The 21321-nt window shown below is 39.7% G+C and overlaps 1 protein-coding gene across 2 annotated transcripts in view; it reads right to left on the bottom strand.

Annotated features, from left to right (window-relative positions):
• PRKAR2B (protein kinase cAMP-dependent type II regulatory subunit beta) overlaps window positions 1-21321 on the bottom strand; it is an 87121-nt gene that overhangs the window by 50842 nt on the left and 14958 nt on the right. For both annotated transcript variants that reach the window (XR_014186685.1, XM_082076312.1), the window contains exon 2: window positions 7307-7342. Coding sequence is in view for 1 of the 2 variants with exons in the window: in XM_082076312.1 (XP_081932438.1) it covers window positions 7307-7342 (36 nt within the window). In the remaining variant the exon portion in view is untranslated. The remainder of the gene's footprint in view (window positions 1-7306; window positions 7343-21321) is intronic.

The following is a 21321-nucleotide window of genomic DNA, read 5'->3' as shown; positions in this document are numbered from 1 at the left end:
CTTCCTTCCTTCCTTCCTTCCTTCCTTCCTTCCTTCCTTCCTTCCTTCCTTCCTTCCTTCCTTCCTTCCTTCCTTCCTTCTTAAAATTGCTGTGCACATACAATTACAGCTATACTCTGTAGGAGTTCTGATGCTAAGGGCTTCGCTGAAAGTAAACAAGGGATTTTGTGTAGGGCATTCCATTTCTGATGCAGAAATCTCCAGAACCTATAAGCTCAGGATACTCTTCATTTGTTAATGGGAACAAGTATTGGGTAATTCCTCAAGGTTTGCAAAGGATTTAAGTGTTACAGTGATGGTAACTGTAAGAGAGGCCATGACAAGGAAAGACACTATTCTGTGCAAGGACTGGAGAGTACAGACTATACATTGCATGTGTGCAAAATCACAAAATAAAGAAGGGAGTGTGTTCTCAACAAGCAGCGATTGAGGCAGTCGCTATTACAGAACACGGTGGAAGAGAAACGGCTGCATAAAAAGCTGCATGAACAGTATCGATGGCTGCTTTGCCGGGGGAGCAGAAGCCAACGAAGGGCAGGTCCACTTGCACAAGGATGCATGGCGTGTCTGTGCCCACGTACAGCTGCAGCTCTGCACAAGTCAGCACAGTCTAACAAACCCATCACCAGGCTGAAATTAGGCAAGATTTTCTGCTTCTGTGACTTCCAGTAAGTTACAACGTACCACACTGATGTGCCACCATAAGCTTAGGAGTCTTCTTTACCATGCTCTGTCATACAATGTAGATACACCCTAAAATTCTGACCACACTTTTTCTTCTGGTTTTCCTCACTACTACGACAGCAGCCTTAGCGCTTAACTGAGTTTTAGTGTTAGATACTACTGCACTTCACTTGACGATGTCCCTGTTTATTTCAGAAGCCTGAAGCACTGGGCATTTTAACTTATGGATTGACTACATGCATGTAACAAAGAACAAAGATGAATCCAACATCGCTTGAATTCAGTTTGGGGGTTATTCGTCACTCAGAATGAGCTGAACCAGTAACTCTGCTTGAAGAGCTACACTGGATTACTGGTTCATCAATAAAGTTCTTTATTCTTCTTTCTTCTGTCACTATGGCTTGATATGCTTCTACAACAACACTGCCTGCTACCCAAGCATTTCAAAGGGGAGTTTACAGTTAATTCATTCCTCACCACTGTTTTTTGTACAGTTCCAGCTTCTGCCTTACTGTATAAAAGGCAACAGCACTTCATTTCAGTTAGCTGCCTTTCTCTGACAATTTTTAACATGTTCTAGGAAAGTAGGTGCCAATCTCTTTAAGAAAATCTCAATATAATTCAAGCAGATTGCAATTACAAATGAAATATTGTTCCTATGGGCACATTCTATTCTTGTCTAACAGTATAAACTTGCTCTTCCTAAATATTAGTTTATATTTAACAGCTGAATTTAGTATCACCTATGCTCTTCCATACTTATAACTTCAGAAAGCAATTAGCTGTTCCTTCACTAACAAACTCCCATGGTGTAAATTCAGTAAAATTCCTCAGCGTTTCTTAAGTAGGTTGTCACATTTTGTGTAGAAATCATTAAATTGAAAACCAGCAGTGATATATGTAAATGCTACTGTGGGAATGACTAATCCACAGTCCACACATCTCTTCAGAATAATGAAGCCCAAAACTTTCATCTTGTCAATTTCTTCCTAATTGCACCTTACGCAAAGATGGAGAACAGATAAATTGTTCTGGCAAACTTGTTCCCAGATTTTCCCTTTTATGAGGGCTGTGCAGAACCTCCCCCCTCCCATCTGAGCGCCTGCCAAAACACGGGTCTCATCTGCCATGTGCCAGGCAGAGGCAGGAGCCCCGGGCGCCAGGCGGGGAGAGCTGAGCACCCATCCCTGCGTGACGAGGCTCGGGCAGGGCTGGTGACACCGCGGGGACAGCCCTGCAGCGTGACCCACGTGTGCTGGTGTGCAGGCGTGTACCTGGTCTCTGATGCGGTGCCCCGTCCTGCTCCCAGCTGCGCAGTCTCCAGGCTCTGGCACCAGCTCACCACCCGCGTCAGCAGCGCACCTGATGGTGCTATAACGTGCTCACTAACCTGTTTGTGAAGCGTTTCACTGCGTGTATGTGGCATTTTAATCAAAATAACTAGCTTGAGGGGCTTTGAAATTAATCAGTGTTTCAGTTAAAAGATTTACTTATTTCCGAAAATTCTAAAATGATAGAAAATGTCATAGGTTTCCTATTAAGAGTTTTCTGCTGATTGAGGTTAACAGAAAATATTTATAAACTGTAGAAATTCTTGCTGGAAAATACTTAAATAATTGCAAGGCTTGAGAAGAAGTGAACTAAAACAAGTCCTCTACCAATTCAAATTAACTACCATGTGTGTTCAACAATTCCACTATAAAGGCTTTTGGGCATCTAAAGCAATTAAGAATGAAGAGAATGTTCCATCTCTTTCTTTCTCTTCAAACTGTTGATGTTTTGTAAATCTAAAATTTGTAGAGTTAAGTAAAATGGGGTTTGATTTTTAGAGAAAATTCCATACTTTCATTAAAAGAGAAAAAATATAAATAAAAATAAAAAATAATAACTAAAAAGAAGACAGGCCACTAAACACAGCCCCATCTTGATCAGAGGTTACTGCAGTACATAAGCGATTTGACCTCCATACAAAAATATTTTGAGTACCTGCTAAATGAATTAAACACATATTTCTGAAAGGGTGTAAAAACGAGATTCCTTATTTCTCAGCCTTTCCTCAGTTAAGCAGCCATGTACCTAAAAGCGATAGTTTTTGGCAGTATGAGTTAAAGGCAAAAAACATTTCAAATTTCAACAACTGGAAATTACAAAGGAGTTTGAAAGTAAAAAAAAAAAATGTGGCACAGAGATGTCCTCTAGTATCATGTGAGATTCTGTCCCTTAGATGGATGGCTGATGCTGTCGGTTTATAATGAAGTATCACTTTATTTATAATGTGTTTTTTTCTGTTTTCTTTGGAGAGCTCCTTATTGGCATCCACGATAAAGATGCCTGAAAGTTTTTTCCTTCTCTGCTTCCTTCTATTCTTTCTATAACAGTAGTATCTCCCTGATTGCAAGATTATTCCAAATATACCTAAGCCAGTTTCTCCCTCGAGGTTCAGCACTGATGTACTCTGTTGACTGTTTAAATTCTTTTTTAAGAGTTTTGCGGGTAAGTTCACAAATAAATAAAGCTGCTTCTCTTTCCCAGGTGGTTGAGAGAACAATATTTAAAACTTCATTTATTTCCTTTCCACAGGGCGAAAATGGTATTTTGGAGTTAGATATAGTTTAGGGGAGAGGAATGAGGAACTTATCTCTGTTGTTGTTAAGAGATGCTCCACAGATGCCCTTGAGAGTATCTACCAGCTCTTCTTAGCTCGATAAGCCTAACTCACAGAAACCTCGGTCAGCTTCTCTTCACTATTTCAGAAGCTTAAGCAGATACATAACTTAAGTAACTTCATTGGGTGTTATCTGTTTCTTAATTAAGATTATGTTACACATTTGAATGTAATACTAGTCAATGGGTATAAACAGCCTCCGTAAATGGTATCTATCAAGTATAAATTTAAAGTTCATCCTGTGACAAACCCATGCTGGTTTTGTTACATTATTCTAAACTCCTGCCAGTATTTAATGAGATAATTTACTTGTTCATCTAGCCATCAAGATGCTGAAAAGCAGGAACCCAGTGCTTTTGCTGACACAAAGAACCATATTAGCTTTCCAACCCTAGATATCTTATACTTAGACGGATGAAAACTAATCTCATCCATAGCAAGAAAGTATTTGTCTCTATTCAGAAACTGCACCTCTTGGCTACCTCAGCTTGTTCAGGAATTTCCACTTATTTTTCACCTCATGAACATACAGTTTTCTCTTCTATTTCATGCTGCTTCTACCTCCATACCCCTCTTTCTTCCCATTCAAGCCTCTTGATTGTCTCAACAGTTTTTCTCCTTTCTCTTCATCTCGGTCCCACCAGATTTTAAAAGACAAATTAAGGATTAACTACTTGCAGCTGGCTCATTGTTCATTCTAGCTCTATAACATATTTTTAATCTCCTCTTCTTGCTAAACTTCTCTGTTTAAGACTATGATATCTATTATTCTTTGTGCATAGCCTAGAACAATGGAGAGCATTATTAACTAGCGCATAAGTAGCTATGTCATCAGCACTATGGTATATGTGTATTTTATATAGAGAGCCCACATTGCATATATACACACATTTGCATAAACACATAGAAGATATACTAAATTAGGTAGCTCAATAAATGTTAAGAATTGAAATTCAAGAACAATTAATTGATCCTAGCTTACTTATGCCTTTCTCCTCTACATACCAATGACAGCATATTAATACATTCACAGCATGTTAACAGGAACAGCTGTTAAATAATAAATGCCTTACTATATTGTTTTCAGCAGGTGCTTCAGCAATTAAACTCTGGCTGCTTAATTTCTAGCTCAGTTAGGAAAAATAACTATATCTTATGCCACCAAGTAAAATACTAGGCATTATCCAAAGAATAACAGAAACATCAAAATCAAGACATCCGCTGTAGAGAATTATTGTTCTTTGTGAAGAAATGTGTGTCATCTCCTGGCTTCTCCCTGCTTATCAGTGCAAGAGCTCAAAAAGCAGCTTTTAGCAGAACAGTCTAGGAGCCTTTGCTGCAGATTTCACTAGATGTTTCACCACAGCTGGTGTCAGCAGTTCAGCTCCTTCTCCATCCCACCACTGCCTAAAGGCAGTCGCTACTACCCCCCTTTCACTACCCTCCCTCTTTAAGGGGAGCCACAGCACAGGTCAGTTGCAGAATCAACGGAAATCAACGCACCAAAACCTCCTGCATTTATATTTTCTTCAAATCAATGCACCCTCAGGCAGCACAACTCCTAGGTCTCTGCAAGGGATGCACAGATAACCTCCGGGCAGCAGCGTGACAAGGGCAGGGACCCTAAAATCACCCTCTGGGAATCAGTCTGCAGTATCACTCGGGCAGGTGCAACGTGAAATCACGAGCTGCGGCTGATTCTCCAAACTCTCCTCATCGACTCGGAGTAATGTTCAGCAGACATAAATCTTCAAAACCATTCAAGACTCAACAATCTTGCACATTTCAGACTTTAAAATAGCTCTTAGCTAAATAGCCTAAAATTAAGAGAAATCCATATTTGAGAAAAACAAAAAAAACAAAAGAACAAACAAAACAAAAAAAAAACAAAACAAACAAACAAAAAAAAACCACTAACAAAAAAACAACTGTGTTTCATTTGGCTTCTAATTTCCTAAACAGGAGAATCAACTTGAATTACAGAATGCTATTAAGCTGCCAAGCATAAAAAAAACCCAGCTACTATCTGGCTTTTCCACTTGCAAGGTATCTTGACTACCTTAATGTATCCAAACAATTATTCAATTTTTAAAAGTATCTAAAAATGTGGTTAGGGCTGCAAACATCCCTGTAAAGGGTTTGTATTATCAGCATAGTGTGTTTCATACTCTTAATTTTATACTTTATGAATCAGATTTCTTAAATGTACTGTACCTCTCCAGTAGCCATTTAATATTTAAGGGAAAAGTAAGAACTATCACCTTTCATGGACTTTTCTTGTTTGAAAAATGATTATTTTTACTATTAAAGCTGCCAGAAACTTAATTTAAAAGTACATATAGTAAACCACGATTTATATATGGACCATACCATGCAACTTGACTCATTATTCTGAATGAGATAACTCCATTTATCTCTCCACAACATGACCAAAACACATGAAACATTAAATGCCCATAGAAATTATTTCCCCAATTGTGCAAAAATTTCAAGCTTCTAACATGTCTCCGTTTCCTTTTAAAGGAACATTAAAAATAACTGGTTTTTTTCCTGAGCAAGTATTAGCTTTTCAAACAATCAAACTCTCCTACTGAAATGCAAAAGTCTTTCACACATCTGTTACAAGGACCGCATTCATCAAAGTCAGCTATCAATCAGTCACAGTAAAACCTTCCTTAAAACACGCAATGAAATTGCATAAAGCCCTGCTCACTGTTCCTGAATGTTACTTAACAAATCATTCCTTTCATTTCATGCTACAGTACCTCACGAAGTATTATCAATACTAAAAGCATGAGAATATTTGGAATTCACTACACTTTCTTGCTTTGTGCTACACGCGCTATGCACCAATCCTTCAAATGCAAACCTTCAGTATTCTATACAGTCCTGTAGTAATCCTGAGGATCTCCACTAATATTTTCATATTGACAAGGAACTATCTGACTGAGATTGTTAGAAGTCTGGACAGACTTACTGAATGATGGAATGCAAACTTTAATACATTTATTAAAAGTGATCTGCAGTTGCAAACAGAAAGCATTTTACAGTTAGGTTTTAAACTTAGCATACTGATATGACTGGGAACAGCTCACACCTCCCGCTCTGCTGACTCTTATGAGTCAGTCATGAGTCTCGTTACATTTACTGGTGGCTTTCACACCCAACTTTCAGATTCATAGTATTCCACACAAATAAGACTTAGGCTTTGGGCCTCATGATTCAGGAGAAAAAGCCCTCAAAAACTAAGCCTAAAGGCTACAATACAGCAGAACAACAAGGAGAGGCCAGGAATATTAATTTTTAATGATATGTAATTTGGAGGGATCTGTTACATTTAATGGAACAAGGTAAACAGAGCTGGCAGGCACCAAGTTAACTTGAGGATCACACAGATGGGCCCCAAGCTGGGCAGGCGCAGACCCAGCACCAGACATGGCCACCACGGCACAGCCGCCACGGCAAAGCTGCGCCTGGGCCCCGACCTGCGCGCTCGGCACCGCGGAACAACACACCTGAACACTAACCCACTCCAGTCTGAAAAACACAGTGAGGTTTCTAGCATGGCTGTACCTTTCCTCATGCATACATGATCACCAAATTGCTGTTCCAGGCTGTCTATGAAGTAAGCAAGACAACCCTGGTTAAGATCACGGTCAGTTCTTGCCTTCACAGTTCAGTTCTGTTAGGACTAAATTACTATCTTTAAAGGAAAAAAGCAAAGCTTTTGTTTTTCATAAATTCCACAGCAACAAGGCAGCTTAATGCAAGTTCCATGACCTGAAACCTTGGCTACATTTTTCAGTACACCAGATGACAAATGTGGGGTTAACCTAAGTCAGTCATCTTTAAAGAAACCTGACTAATGTCACATCATGTTTTACACAACAATCACTGTCAGCATTACATTTCAACTCTTATACAGAACAATGAAGCATGCAACTTCATCCAACTTACCTGATGCGCGTCTGGTGAATCGGTTTATCACTGGAGCTGAAAGAAAACACAACATTTCAATCAGATTCTTTCTGTAACAGTCTAACACTTTAAACATAACAATGTTATACTTCAAAGTGCGACAGCTACAAAAATCCGTTAACCATTATTTTTGTATCTTTATAGAAACCCATGTTAACTTCATACACATTTAAACTTTTAAGCAGATAGTAACCAGTAGCTTTCAAGGCCATTTTCAGGTTCTTAAGAGTTACTGTTACTTATTGCTGTTCGTGACAGGCTGTGAAACATTTAGATCTGCATTTCCATTATTTATCAAGAGCACAGAAACTGGAATCTTGTAAACAATGACGCAAGCATGGATTTAAAAAAAAAGTAAAAAAAAAAATCATTTACTTTTACAAAATATACCTATTAGAAATCTAGCACCAAAGATACTCCTACAGAGAAAAAGACTAATTTGCAATCCCATTTGAAAGATCAACTTTTGCTTTGACTAACCTTTAAACCTCTTTGGGTAAGTCAATAACAATGCCAGCCCCCGCCCAGACCCCAGTTTTACAGTGCAAATGACTGGTTTATAGTGCCCTCCTGGCACATCTCCAGCCCATGCTGCAAACATTTGGAATCCCGTCTTGCTTCCAACTGGGAGAGATTGCAAAATACATCTTAAAGTGCACAGTTTTGCCTCTAATTAATTTCCAGGCTTACCAGCTTCTTCAGGAGCTACTAGATATAAAACAAAGAAATAAACTTTTTATGTTTTGCCTTCCAAATACAACCTTCAGTCTGCTTCTAATTAGTATAAAACACTGGTCTTGAACTCTACTTTCACATGATACATTAACTGCTGGAATAAACAAGAAGAAAATCTGAATGACCTAATTTCAAATGTGGGCAGCAGCTACATTAAAAATTTATGTACTCACAGTGCTTATTAATATTCAACCTTAAAAAAAAAAAGACAAAAAATCACTCTTTATGTTTACATGGAACTGAAAAATGAAAAGATTGGACTTTTAAATTTTATTCCACTGAATTTTACATGGGAGTTATGCATCATTTCTTAAATATCTAAGCCAAGACAAAGAGAAAAAAAATGCTGAGAAAACAGGAGAGACAGTAACAGCTTGAGAGGCAAACTGACTTTTTATTCCTTTGGGGAGGAAAAAGAAAACAGAGCAAAGCTACAATTTCTGAGGCACAGTCACAGTTTGTGCGAGTACATACAGTAGTGACAGGGCCAAGAGGTAAGAACCACCCAGGGAAACCTGACTGTGGTGGTTCAGAGTGCCAGTCATGAGCAAGGAAATCTCCAGTGAACAAGCTGCCACAAACCCCAAAGATACATATATATAAATAAACCAGAGAGTAACATAACCAGGAAAGTTATTCTTAAACATGAATTCTGATTCTCCACAACATTTTTTTTAATAAAAAGACAATAAATATAGACATATTTTTATTAGAGCTGACACCATATTTTATGCAACTACTGTTTTGCAATACAGGGGGCTGTTTTGTTCCTCAAAATTGTCCATTTTGTCACTAGGGTTACAGGCCAAATTCATTTCAGGACACTAGTTGTGACTGTCACCATCAGATGGGTGAGCTGTTACCTCCAGCATGTAAACCAGCAGCAGCTCTCAGCAGACATGCTCATATTAAAAAATACTTGGAATCTGACACATTTCTAACAAGAAAGCATAAAATAGTGCTCTGCTCCCAGTCAAAAGCCTTGGTATTTGGCTTTGTCAGTTCTGTACATCATCTGTAGATATGAAGATTTAACTCCTCTAGATAGCTACCTCAGCACATTTTACCAACAACAAAAAAATACATTAAAAAAGAACACCTAACACAAAATTAACATAATTTTGAGACTGCTTCTCTTTGAAATAAGTTACTGGGACTGTCAAAGAGACAAGTCCTTCTCTGGCTATGTATTTCTAAATTCCTTTTCTTTGGTTGCAGGAAGCTTAGTTTATTTTACAATATATTTTACAAATTATTCACTGTTAGGGAAAAAAAAAAAAAAAGGAAAAAATTAGCTAGATTGTCAAAACCTTGATAAGCACCTATTTCTGAGCTCTTGTGAATAATCAGTGTTTGAGCAGCAACCAGGCAAAGCCTTTCTGCCCAGACAGGGATTTTGTGAAGGTCATCCAAATGTGTTACTGGGAGATTTAGAAGCAGAACCCACAGTTCTTTGTCACGGAGCAAGCTGAAATACTCTCTACTTCTCTTGTAGAAAATTGCAATATACTTTTTTTTGGCCCAGAAAGAAGGAAGTGATAGGTCGCAGAGAATCATCAGCCCTACAGAAATTTAGCTGGTATTTTCATGACAAAGTAGATGCATGGTCAATGAGGTTGCTAGGATGGCTGGCAGGCTAAGCATAGTAAGGTGGGCAAAACAGAGTCTAAGAAGCATTTTGCTGGAACCATAAAAACCCCCAATACCCCACTTGCAACACTGCTGACATGCACCGGTTCACAGCACCACAATATTCCAACGAGGGAAAACTCAGGAAAGGAATGGGCTTGATGCAAGACCTCCGTGGCTATTGAAGTAAACTCTACAGCAAAAATATACTTTAAGGTTAGAGTGACATTGTACTGAGGGTTGCCTGCTCAGAATGATTCAATAAAACAACTTGCTAGAAATAAACTGCTTACAGTAACTTACAGCTATAGTTGCCCCACCACGGACTTGGTGCAAAATGTAAAAGGAACAAAACCCATGGATTGCAAAACCTTGACATTGCAAAATCCAGGGATTTTTCCCAATAAAGGGTAAACTGGCATGCAGATAAATTCAGAACATGTCCAGTGACATTTGGTCTTTTTTTTACAGTAAGAGAAAGAGCGCTGCACCACAACTGCGCAATGTACTGCTGTGCACAGAGGATCTTGTTTAAGTGCATGGTGTCACTTCAATATTAAACATGACTCTTCATATTCTAGCTTGTCTCAACCAAAACCTATTACAGCCTTACATGGAGGAAAATGAATAAAAGGAGAGAAAAAGAGACATGGCAGGGGTCTGTGCCGTGATGAAGTTTTGATTAAATTACCATTTGAAAGTGAGCAAGCTATTGATCCTTATGTGACATATTACAGTTGTTTTGTTGTTAGTGCTATATAAGAGAGAATTCCATCATCTAAGATGTTACCTGCTGCTAGGTGAAATTCATGTTTGCATATCCTTGCTCAGATGATTGTAAAATTGTACAGTTTTAAAAATATTTTGGCAATACAAATCAAGTAAATAAACTGAAATAATTGATAAATGATCAAAAAAGCCTAAAGTGTTTTCACACATCTATTCGCCAAGAATACAGGCTGTAAAAACAACATCAAACTACAAGCAGCATGGACTAAAAATTTTGCCATCGCTCGACAACTCTCCATTGCTCCTTGTCCACTGTACTTTACCTCTGATCTGTTCTTTACGAGCACTAAGCAGTCATCACAACTGCCCTGCGAAATAGACCATAAAAGCAGCATAATTCTTTAAGAAGAGGAAGAAATTGGGGTCTATGGTGTTGTCTGCAGAGCACCAAGACTAAGAAGGTAACAGAATCCTACCTGGGCATCCTCTATCTCAGGGGTGTCAAATTCATTTTCACGAGGGGCCACATCAGCCTCGCGGTCACCTTCAAAGAGTCAAATGTAATTTTAGGAGTGTAGCAATGTAACTACTCCTACATTCATACAGTCCTAAAATTACATTCAGCCCTTTCAAAGATGACCGCGAAGCTGATGTGGCCCCCCGTGAAAATGAGTTTGACACCCCTGCTCTACACGGTTAACTTGTTCTGATAGCTTGAGCTGTCCCTTTTTGCAGAATCTCAATTTAAGTGCTCAAAGTCAAGTTTGATTCAGAAACAGAGATTCTTGTGCCATTAATGTCACCTGGAATAAGAAGCTAAACACATCGCAGACATAAGACATGCAGCCTTCCTAAGAAGTCAGGGACTGTCAGCCTGGGATTTAAGAAGAGGTTCTGCTTATCAGGGGCTGCTAAGGACAAACTCCTTCTGACAACCAGACCTGCAAACTGTTGCCTTCTGCAGGTCTGCAAACCAGAGACATGCACAACCCCGGGCAGTGCCGCAGAACACACCAGACCCTGTGTGTGCCCAGGGCTGGGTGGGCACATCCAGCTCCCCGCAGCCGGAAGCCATCGGGCAGCTGCTCAGGCCACGTTCATGGCAATTCAAGGCAATGCTCTTTCAGAGCAAAACACACAAAGGCAAAATGCCTTCTCTGAGTGACAAGGGCTGGCAGGAGATTAGTGATTAATCTTCAGTGTTAGTAAAAATTAGAACACTTTTCATGAGAGCTGGGTTTTCTGGCTAGGGAGACACATTCCAGTTCTGCTCCATTTAGGTTGAGTTCCATCCATGAGTTGTTTTAGTTTGGCCTTTTGCATCCTGCTGATTTGCAGTGGCCTCTGGGCCTTTCTGCCTTTTTATTTTCCTCTCCCTCTAGGATGAGTTGTTTGGGACCAGGGTGTTCTCTTCCTGGGACTGGCTGAGGAAGTTCAAGAGGAATTGCATTGTGTATATTTTATATTCTGTTTTCTATTTTATATATATTAATAGTAGTAGTATATTAGTATTATTTTTTTTTATTTTATTAAACTGCATTTATCTCAATCCATGAGTCTCTCCCTGCCCTTTCAATTCACACCCTTATTTGAAGGGGGGTGGGGGGCAGGCAGAGTGAGTGAGCAGCTGTCACAGTTTTGATTGCTAGCTCAGGTTAAACTGCAACAGTAATACACAACCACAATGGCACAGACTATCCACAGCAGATAATTTACCAGTGGAGAATTAATAGCTGATTGTATTTAGGGTTGGTAGCATACCTGAGGTCAAGGTACATGGTCTTTTCTTGCTTAGAATCTCTAAATACTAAATAGTACTAGATACAGATTTAGTAAGATGATAAAATCAAGCTGTTAAAATGTTAAATGAAATTACATAAACTATATATAATAAAACTGTGCAATACAGATCTCCACATTTCTTAAGAAACCCGTTACGGTTGGAATAACTGTAGAAACAGTTCACTTTACTCTGAAGAGCTATTCTTCCTTCTAGTTATCAGATGCCGGTTGGTATGTGCACTGACAGTCTCAGGAAATGTCTCTGACAAAGGAAGTTGTCAGGTCCATGGAGAATGGTTCTTGCCATTTCTCTGTGAAAGGCCATAAAGATTGTGAGGAATGAGGAGAAGGGATAAGTTCAGGGAACACACAACTGTTAGTCAGAAGACAAACAAACAGCCCTTGCAATGAAGTAGTTAGATAGAGCATAGCTTTCTACATAGGTGTGTGTTTCAATTTCTGGAAATTTAACAGCAACAGTAATATTTTAATGATGAAATACATAAGATATATTTTAATATTTCCCTCACCAAGTAAGTCTGCCTCAAAAGGTGATTTTTTATTAAAAACAAAATTCAAGAACAGCACACAAGCAGGGCCTTTACACAAGGAGAAAGGGTAGATCATGGCCATGCAGGTACACACTGTAACACCTGGCCAAAGAACCTGAAAGTTTAGACAGCAACACTGCTCTCAAATTTCCCAATAAACAAACCTTAACATTTCAGAAGGTTCTGAAGTCCACTCCGAAACACTGATTTTCCTTGGGAAGGAAAACCCCCAGCTCCTCAAAGGGTAGGATCTGCAGGCAGAGGGATCTGGCTCCATCCAAAGAGGGGTGTGTAGCTGGAAGGCACTGCAAATACGTGCTCTTCGGAAGAGTATGCTCCCCAAGGAGTCACAGCTGCTATGCACCCGAGGAGGCAGAACGCATACACGTACGTGCATTCATATACGCAGGCAAAACGCGGGCAGGGAGACCAGAAGTAAACGTGTGCTTTCAGGGAGTCCTGTACATAGAGACTGAGGAGCCCAAGATGAGGAAATGATGCTACAGTGGTATTATCTAAGTGGTACTGGGAGAAAAACTGAGAGAGAATAATTTCACTGTTGCAAGTAAAATAGATGTTGGCAAGAGAAAATAGCTACATAAGATAGAATGCCCTAAGATTTTTTTTTTTTAATTAGAAATGACACCTACAGATTTTAAAGCTATCTGTACCACAACAAATATATACATGATTATTCCTGTCTCTGAAGACATCAACACACCTGTAACAGAAAAAAATATACAGAAACCAGAATATCCCATTATCCCAATTTTTATAATGTGCAAACTAAACTAAATTTACAAGAGGTTGTAGTCCTAAAATGCAGTTAGTCAAACCCGAATTTTGAAATTTTTATTGGCTCTACAGATTACTTCTTTTCATTTTTCAGTCTGGAAAATGAGTTCCATTTCACTGTAAAATAATTTCTCAAGAAAGTTGGTAAAGTCTTGTAGTCACAATAATTTGAAAACTACATCAGATAACTTCCTTGTGCTCCTTGCAATTTAGCTCTGGAGCTCAAATTTCCAGAATTATGTGCTAGTACACTAGGACTGCCCCTTTCCAAACCCAATGCCACACACTTTGAAAGGCTGCACAGGATTCTATGGTCTCCTACAATAACCTTCAAAGGAAGCTGAGATGACGAATCACAGCAATTTATTTTATTCTTACAAATGCATAAACTTTCCTTTAAAGAAAGGCTGCCAAAAACAGCACAGAAGAAAGCTGCTCTACTGTACATATTTCACCCCACATACTAACATGTGCTTCCTGGGTGATGCACACGAGTTGTTGCTTCAAACCAAAACCAAACAGCAAACTCTCCTACCTCACCTTCTCTCTGATGACTACACAATAACAGGCCACAAATTATTTCTTCAAAACCCAAAGGCTTGACTTGATAGCCTTCATCAAAAAAAAGCTCAGTAAATTTTTTGGCAATTGATTAATTAATTGATTATTAAGATGTCACTGCACAAGAATGTCAATTAAATATGTGGATAAATACTGTGGGTTTTGCTTTGTGAAAGATGAAAATGCCATGTATCCATTTAAACACATCACTATGGTATCAGGAAAACAGCAATGTTATAAATGGAGTCCCTGAAAACATTTAATAAATAGAGAATCGAAAATATTACTTCAGGATTTTTACATTATTTGCAGATTATAATTAGTGTTGATGTTAAAAATATTTGTTTTCAAAATGCTACTATGGAGCAGCAGGCTTTCATGGTCGTGTTTTGATATGTACGTACAGCCAGTCGCTATGCTGCAAGTTGGCTGGTTGTTTAACCTGTCATAACACCAACCTCGAAAGAGAGGCAAAGAGATCTTTCCCACTTTATTAGCTAAGAGATTTCAGCTCTTATGAATAATTGATGCTGCACGTCACTACTAACACTGAAAATAAAAAGATGAAGTGCCTGTCTGATGTATTAGACCAATGACCCAACGCAGTCAAAGAGGCTGTCACAGCCCATTAATGGGAATGAAATGCTGCTCCTGGAGAGCGTATTTACTTTTCCCACCCAAGCAGCTTGTTTGAGCTTTGGCCTTTTTTTATTTTTAAACATAACACTTCTTTCAGATTAATGTTGCATGTTAAAACATAGAAGTATTAAATGAAGATGCTGCTGTATTTAATTTTTCTATCTAATATATGCAGCCTTTGCAGGACACATGCTGGGCTATGAAGACCCCAGCCTTCCCACAGAGCCAAACCCCAAGACCTGGAGTGCTGCTTTAGCTTGGGCACCACCTATAGATCCCATTTTCCTTGTACAATTTACCAAACTGCCTATTTCTGCCTAGCAGAGTGGGCTGGGGTTTTTTAGGTTTTTGTTTGGTTGGTTTGTTCATTTTTTGGTTGTTGTTGGGTTTGGGGGATTGTGCTGTAGTGGTATTTTTTTTGTTTGGTTGGTTTTGTTTTGTTATTTTTTTTTAACATGACCATTATGCCCCAACGCCATTTGCCGTAACATGCCTCTTTGCTAAGCAGTTTATTACCACCTCCAAAGAATATTGTGCTATAGCCATAGCATAGTTTACAATTGCCACTAAACCCCATCTGATACAAAATGCCAGTAATGCTTTTATCTTCTTACCATCTGTAAATGGCTTCTTTCCACTTGAAATTTCATAGGCTATTTTAAGAATATTATGGTTATTTGCTTTCTAACACTGCAGCGTAGGCGTCCAGATCCAATTTCATGTTCTTTTCTGCTTTCTAATTTCGCTGCCTGAAGTATATTTACTAATGTATGCATGTTCCCATTCAGAATGGGAGGAAAAAAAATGGTAATTCTGCCAAAGCTCTACCAGCAATGCCCAAATCAGTTGGATGGTGCTGCTTATCTGTAAAGCTATCAAACTGACATTTTGTATGTCATCAGGCTGCAGGATCACCATCTCATAAAACGAAGAATAATTTGCACCTGTCCTTGATCAATATTTCTGTCAGACTGCAAACTTGGTCACCCAAGATTTTACAGGAGTGACCTGCCCTCCTGAACTCCTGAGAGCCAACAGCTTCCCTTAAGTACTACACAACTGCACTGTAGGCTCTGTTCTCTTCTTACAAAATTTTGGCCTATGTTTTTTGTCTCTTGACAGCACCTGCAAGTTATATATATATTCCAAAGGAATAAGGTCGCAATCTTGCTGATGGTAGTGGGTTGGAGGAGACGTCATGGCTGTCAGTATTCTTCTCTGAGGGAACAGATATTTGTGTGGAGTTTATAATTATCTCATCTATTTTATACGGTTTAACAACTGTGAACATAACTGCTTTCTCCCATACACATTCAATACTACCCATGTTTAATCCAAAGCCTCAAACCTTTTGAGACTCAGGGTTTCCTACCACTATTCATGTTTTTGTCACTTTGCCATTAGGCTATTATAACAAATCCTACAAGGGCAAGCACCATTAAAACTTTCTGAAGTTAAGATTTTATACAAAGTCTCTGCTTCCTAGGGCAATCTTGGCAGAAACGTCTGCTACAAAGTACCTTGATGAAGAAATACATGAATATGTACGATCTGCAATCTGCATTGCCTGCTTATTCAGTTCCTGGTGAAATTTAAGATTTTGAACTTGACGTGTATTTTAAAGTTTGCATATTTTAAGGATATTACGTATTTAACGGGAGTTTCTCTTGCATTCAGGATAACTCATTCCCAGCTGGTCAGAACTAAAATAAACAATTTTGTTAGCTTTTAGATCATGAGGCCAAGCACATTTTCCCACTTGGTTTTAAAGAAAGGCTGAGAGATGTACTTCAGAGAGCATATTGACTCTGAAAGAAAAAGAAAAGACCAAACCCCAGCTGCTTGAATATAATGAGAAGAATGGCATTGAGACTGCATCAGGAAAAAAAAACAAATCTCTCTATATAAGTATCTAAATAGGAAAGTCATGACCAAAAAGAAAAGCACTCGAGCATTATCATGTCCTGACTCCTACCACCTAAATGCCAGCTCCACAGAAATTGGCTGATACCTCTGGCAGGATGGTGCGTCCCGACTCCTGCGTGCTGACTGATGAAACCTGCTGCAGTCCTCAGGCAGAGCACGGCGCCTGGTTCCTGCTCAGATGTCTCACTGGTTTAACAGCCTACCAGTAACATGCTTCCCACCACCAGACAAACTGTCCTTTGTCTGGCAGCCAACAAAACCAGCTAGTGAAACAACAACAAAATGTGAAAGTTCTTGTGTCCTCCCACCAGCTCGGAACACATGCACTGGAGTCACTCAGTGTGGTGGCTGCCACCTTCCCCAAGCTCAGGTCCCACAGGTCAGAGTGCAGTTTCTCAGAATGAGTTTGGGATATTTTGGGGTTTTGTTTTTCTTTTTCTAGTAAATCCTTGTACTCTTAGGCTGCAGGCCTGGATAAAAGCAGCAACATAAAAGCCTGGGCTCCCAGTGTTGAGATTTGAGAGGCTGAGCAAAAGGAAGAAAACATAAAAGCAGAGAGGAAAAAAAAATAAATTTTACTGTTAATTTCCCACATACATGCAAAGCTAAATTGCCACAAGCAGCTGTCAGGGATTACGGTGAAGCTGTTGGCCAAAACACCCTTCACAATTTGGCCTTTCCAGTTCTCAGAGACAAGTGAATGAAGCACAGCTGGTGCTGGGGGCTGCGTTCACCACAGGCCTTGGGTTCTCTTGCAATATCTGCTCTCAATTACTCTTGCAAACATGCAGGACAGCATGCAAACATGACTCCAGGGAGAAGGTGGGATACAGATTCACCCTTAATAATACAAGCCTCTCCCCCACTTTCAGACGGTCAAAACCAATATCCACATCAAGAAGACTACTGATGATGCACTAAATATAGAGCCCTCAGGCATGATTCAGGTTGACCATCATGAATGGCATTATAAATCAAAAAAGGGGTAGAAAAGGCCACAAAAGAATGCCTGGTGACAGCGATATCTAAGTGCAAGGTCCTGCAAGGTACTGGTGGATGAAACATTGGATGTGGCCTGGCAACATGTGCTTGCAGCCCAGATGGCAAACAGCGTCCTGGGCTGCTGTAAGTGTGACCAGCAGGTCAGGGAGGCGACTCTGCCCCTCTGCTCCGCTCTGGTGAGACCCCACCTGCAGTGCTGTGTTCAGCTCTGGGACCCCAACATAAGAGGGAAATGGAGCTGTTGCAATGAATCCAGAGTAGGGCCACAAAAATGATCAGAGGGCTGGAACAGCTCTGCTGGGAGGACAGGCTGAGGGAGTTGGGGTTGTTCAGCCTGGGAAGAGAAGGTTCCAGGGAGACCTCACTGTGGCCTTTCAGTACTTAAAGGAGGCTTCTGTAATAGATAGGGACAGACTTTTTAGCAGGGCCTGTTGCGATAGGATGAGGGGTAGTGGTTTAAAACTAAATGAGGTGAGATTTAAGACTAGGTATCAGGAAGATTTTTTTTTTTTTTTTTTTTTTTTACAATGAGAGTGGTGAAATACTAGAACAGGTTGCCCAGAGAGGCGGTAGATGTCCCATCGCTGGAAACACTGAAGGTCAGGTTGGATGAGGCTCTGAGCAACCTGATCTAGTTGAAGATGACCCTGCTTCATGCAGGGGTGTTGGACTAGATGACCATTGAAGGTCCCTTCCAAACCAAATAATTCTATGTTGTTAAGTGACTCCAAAAATCTTCACAAGCTTAATGTTCAATTAGCTGCATGCTAGGCTGTCGACATGGCACCGGCAATGCAGGTGCTACTGAAGGCATCATGAAACCTGCCAGACCACCTGAAGGACTGCAGCTAATGGCAAAAATCCATCAACAACGAGCTACAGTGACTTGCAATAAACCAAATTATTGTGTGATTCTTTGTCAATATGGAGAACACAAGAGCAAACAAAAAGCAAACACAACATGGACCTCAACTCCATAATGATCCTGATCCTGAAATTCTCACTTGAATAGCTAATATTTTGGAACATGATAGCCCACCACCAGCTATCCCTCTTCTCACACATGTAAGCATGCAGAATGTGTTGCATCTTACAACATAACATGTATCACAACACAGTTTCCATTGTGTACTCGGTCTTCATACAACTGTGCCAGCACTTGTATGACCATGATCAAACAGACCAACGCCGCTGCATGTTACTGTCCCAGTGCCAAGATGCAAACTACAGCAAATAACATAGCACATATATGGTATAATGCCTTTGTTTAGGTTCTTTTTCCAGGCCTGCAATCATCTCAAACTGTTTTTCTCTTCCATGGTAACAATTCAAAACTTCCCCAGAACATGCCAGGATTGTATCCCAGACTACACAGAACACATATAGAAAATGGAGAGCTCAGTTGCCTGACTTGGTGTGGAGATTTTTGTGCCCTAAAGGTAAAATTTGTGGATAATGATACTAAACATTGTCACTTGAGCCCCTTCATAAATCTAGTCTCTACTCCCAAACTGCCCCTCACTGAGTCAGTACCTGTGCCTTGATTATGGGGCATTTGAGACCAAATAACTGGTTTCTCAAGAGAATGGAGAGGTCAGTGTGAACACACCTTATGAACAGGTTAATTGGATATGCCTTTCCTGTCCTGAACCAATTGACTTGTACAGGAGAGATGAGGAGTGGCCAAAGGAAGTGAAAGATAGAAATTCACTTCAGCATCTTCTGTTTTGTTAGTAGGAAACAGAAATTACTGGTAGCATCTGAGCTATGCCTCCAAGCAGAGAGATGGTCAAGGTGCAATATAAAGACCTATCTACTGTAATTTGATGTCTTCCTACACTGCAGCACCATTAAAAGCATTCAATGAGACTATGTAGAACTGTAAATCCCATTACAGCTGAATTACTGGGATCACATTCAGAAATGTCCAGTAATGGTCAGTACTGGATTTTTCAGTGCTATTTCATTTTGCTCAATAGTTTGGGCAGCATTTGAGAAGTTGCATCTGTTGTAAGTAAACTTCAGCATCACAGTTACTTTCACTCCCCTTTCGCTCTGCTCCTGGCTAGCAAAGCTTGAGAACATAGTCCTGACTTCCTTTGGTAACTATCTGTGAGATTCCTACCAGGGGCCAACTTTCCATGGCTCTTGATAACAAAACTCTCCAATGAGCTGATTAGTCATCAGGCAATGAAATAACTCTTGGCATAAAATAATAGTCTTCCACCAAAGGGCTTCTAAAAAATAATAATAATAATAATAACCTACTGTGCTCCCAGTTTGGATTGCCTAGCAAAATTACATTTGATAATGACACCACTACCTAAAATACAGCTAACACCAATCGTAACAAACATATTAGTCATGACCCAAAGATCCTTTACCTCTAAACCCATCCAAGAAGTCCAACACACACTTTTTTCATGTTGTCTTTTTACAGTTACCTACCTGTGCAGATAATTTGAAGTATACAGGGAAGTATAGAGAGAGAATAAAGGCAGACCAACAGATGCAGCTGAAGATCTGGAGTCTTGTTGAGACTCTCTGTTTGGGGAAAACTCTTTACTCTGTGCCTGATGAGATGGTACTTGTCCTGTCTAGTGTGCTCCCCCAACCTCCACTGCCTTTGAAGAAATTCTGCTTATTTTAGAGAAGGTAAACAGAAACGGTCAAGATCGCATGAAAAAGGGAGGACCAAAAACTAAGAGATGAGTGTGCTTGCTGGGTTATGTGTCAGACTAGCAACTCACACCACCGAAAAAAATGCCCTATTCCCCAGGCCATGCCATATTCCAAGGTCAAGCACTGAAAGCTCTTCTCTTGAAGGCAAATCAATGTGCAAGCAAGCATGCTGAAAAGCAGATAAGATGCCTGGCTCTGACCTAGTAGTCTGGATATTCAAGTGTCCACAAAGACAAGCTAGTTTCTTTTCCAACCTGCTGGAACACACGTGCTTTACATTGTGCCCTCAGTAGGAAAAAAAAAAAAAAAAAAAAGCTAAAATTGATTTATGTAAATTACTTGTTAATTTCTAAGATTTCTTTCTTGCTTTCTCAGAATTTTTTCTTTAAATGTACACTGCTTCAGAAAGTTTCTGAAACTAAGAGATACTCAACTTCATAAACTTAGGATAAATATTACTTTTAACTCATATTCCCAGTACCCACATTAGGTCAATACAAGTGAAGATGAGGAGTACTTCTGCTAATTTTTCTTTTAAAAGTTATTTTGGACAAAAAAAAAACAACTGAATTCTACTTTTTGTCCTACTAGTAGATTTTTCAAAAACTTTACAAACAAGGGTAACTTTTTGTTTTTAAAAACAACACAAAACTTTTTTCACCCTTTATAGTCTGGGTCTATACGTGACTTTCATGTTAAGTGTGACAAGAAGAGTACATTGTTTAATGCAGATTCTGTAATGGTTGTATGGCAGGAGTCCATATTCATAACCAAAAACTGCCTTTTATATAAACAATCTGGTAAACAGCAGCATTTGTTAGGAACATCAAGCAATGCAGACAAGCCAGTTTTGCACTCACTGCACGCGAGTTTGTGCTTGAGAAGCTCTGGCTGTCAGGGTGCAGGCACCCAAGGCCACCCCCAGCATGATGTCCCCCAGATGGGCAGCTGCTGGCCAGGCAA

This window comes from Streptopelia decaocto (assembly GCF_964273445.1).
Source record: "Streptopelia decaocto genome assembly, chromosome: 1".
Classification (NCBI taxonomy): Eukaryota; Metazoa; Chordata; class Aves; order Columbiformes; family Columbidae; genus Streptopelia; species Streptopelia decaocto.
Note: the sequence above shows the minus strand (reverse complement) of the source record. Positions and strands in the feature narration are given on the sequence as shown.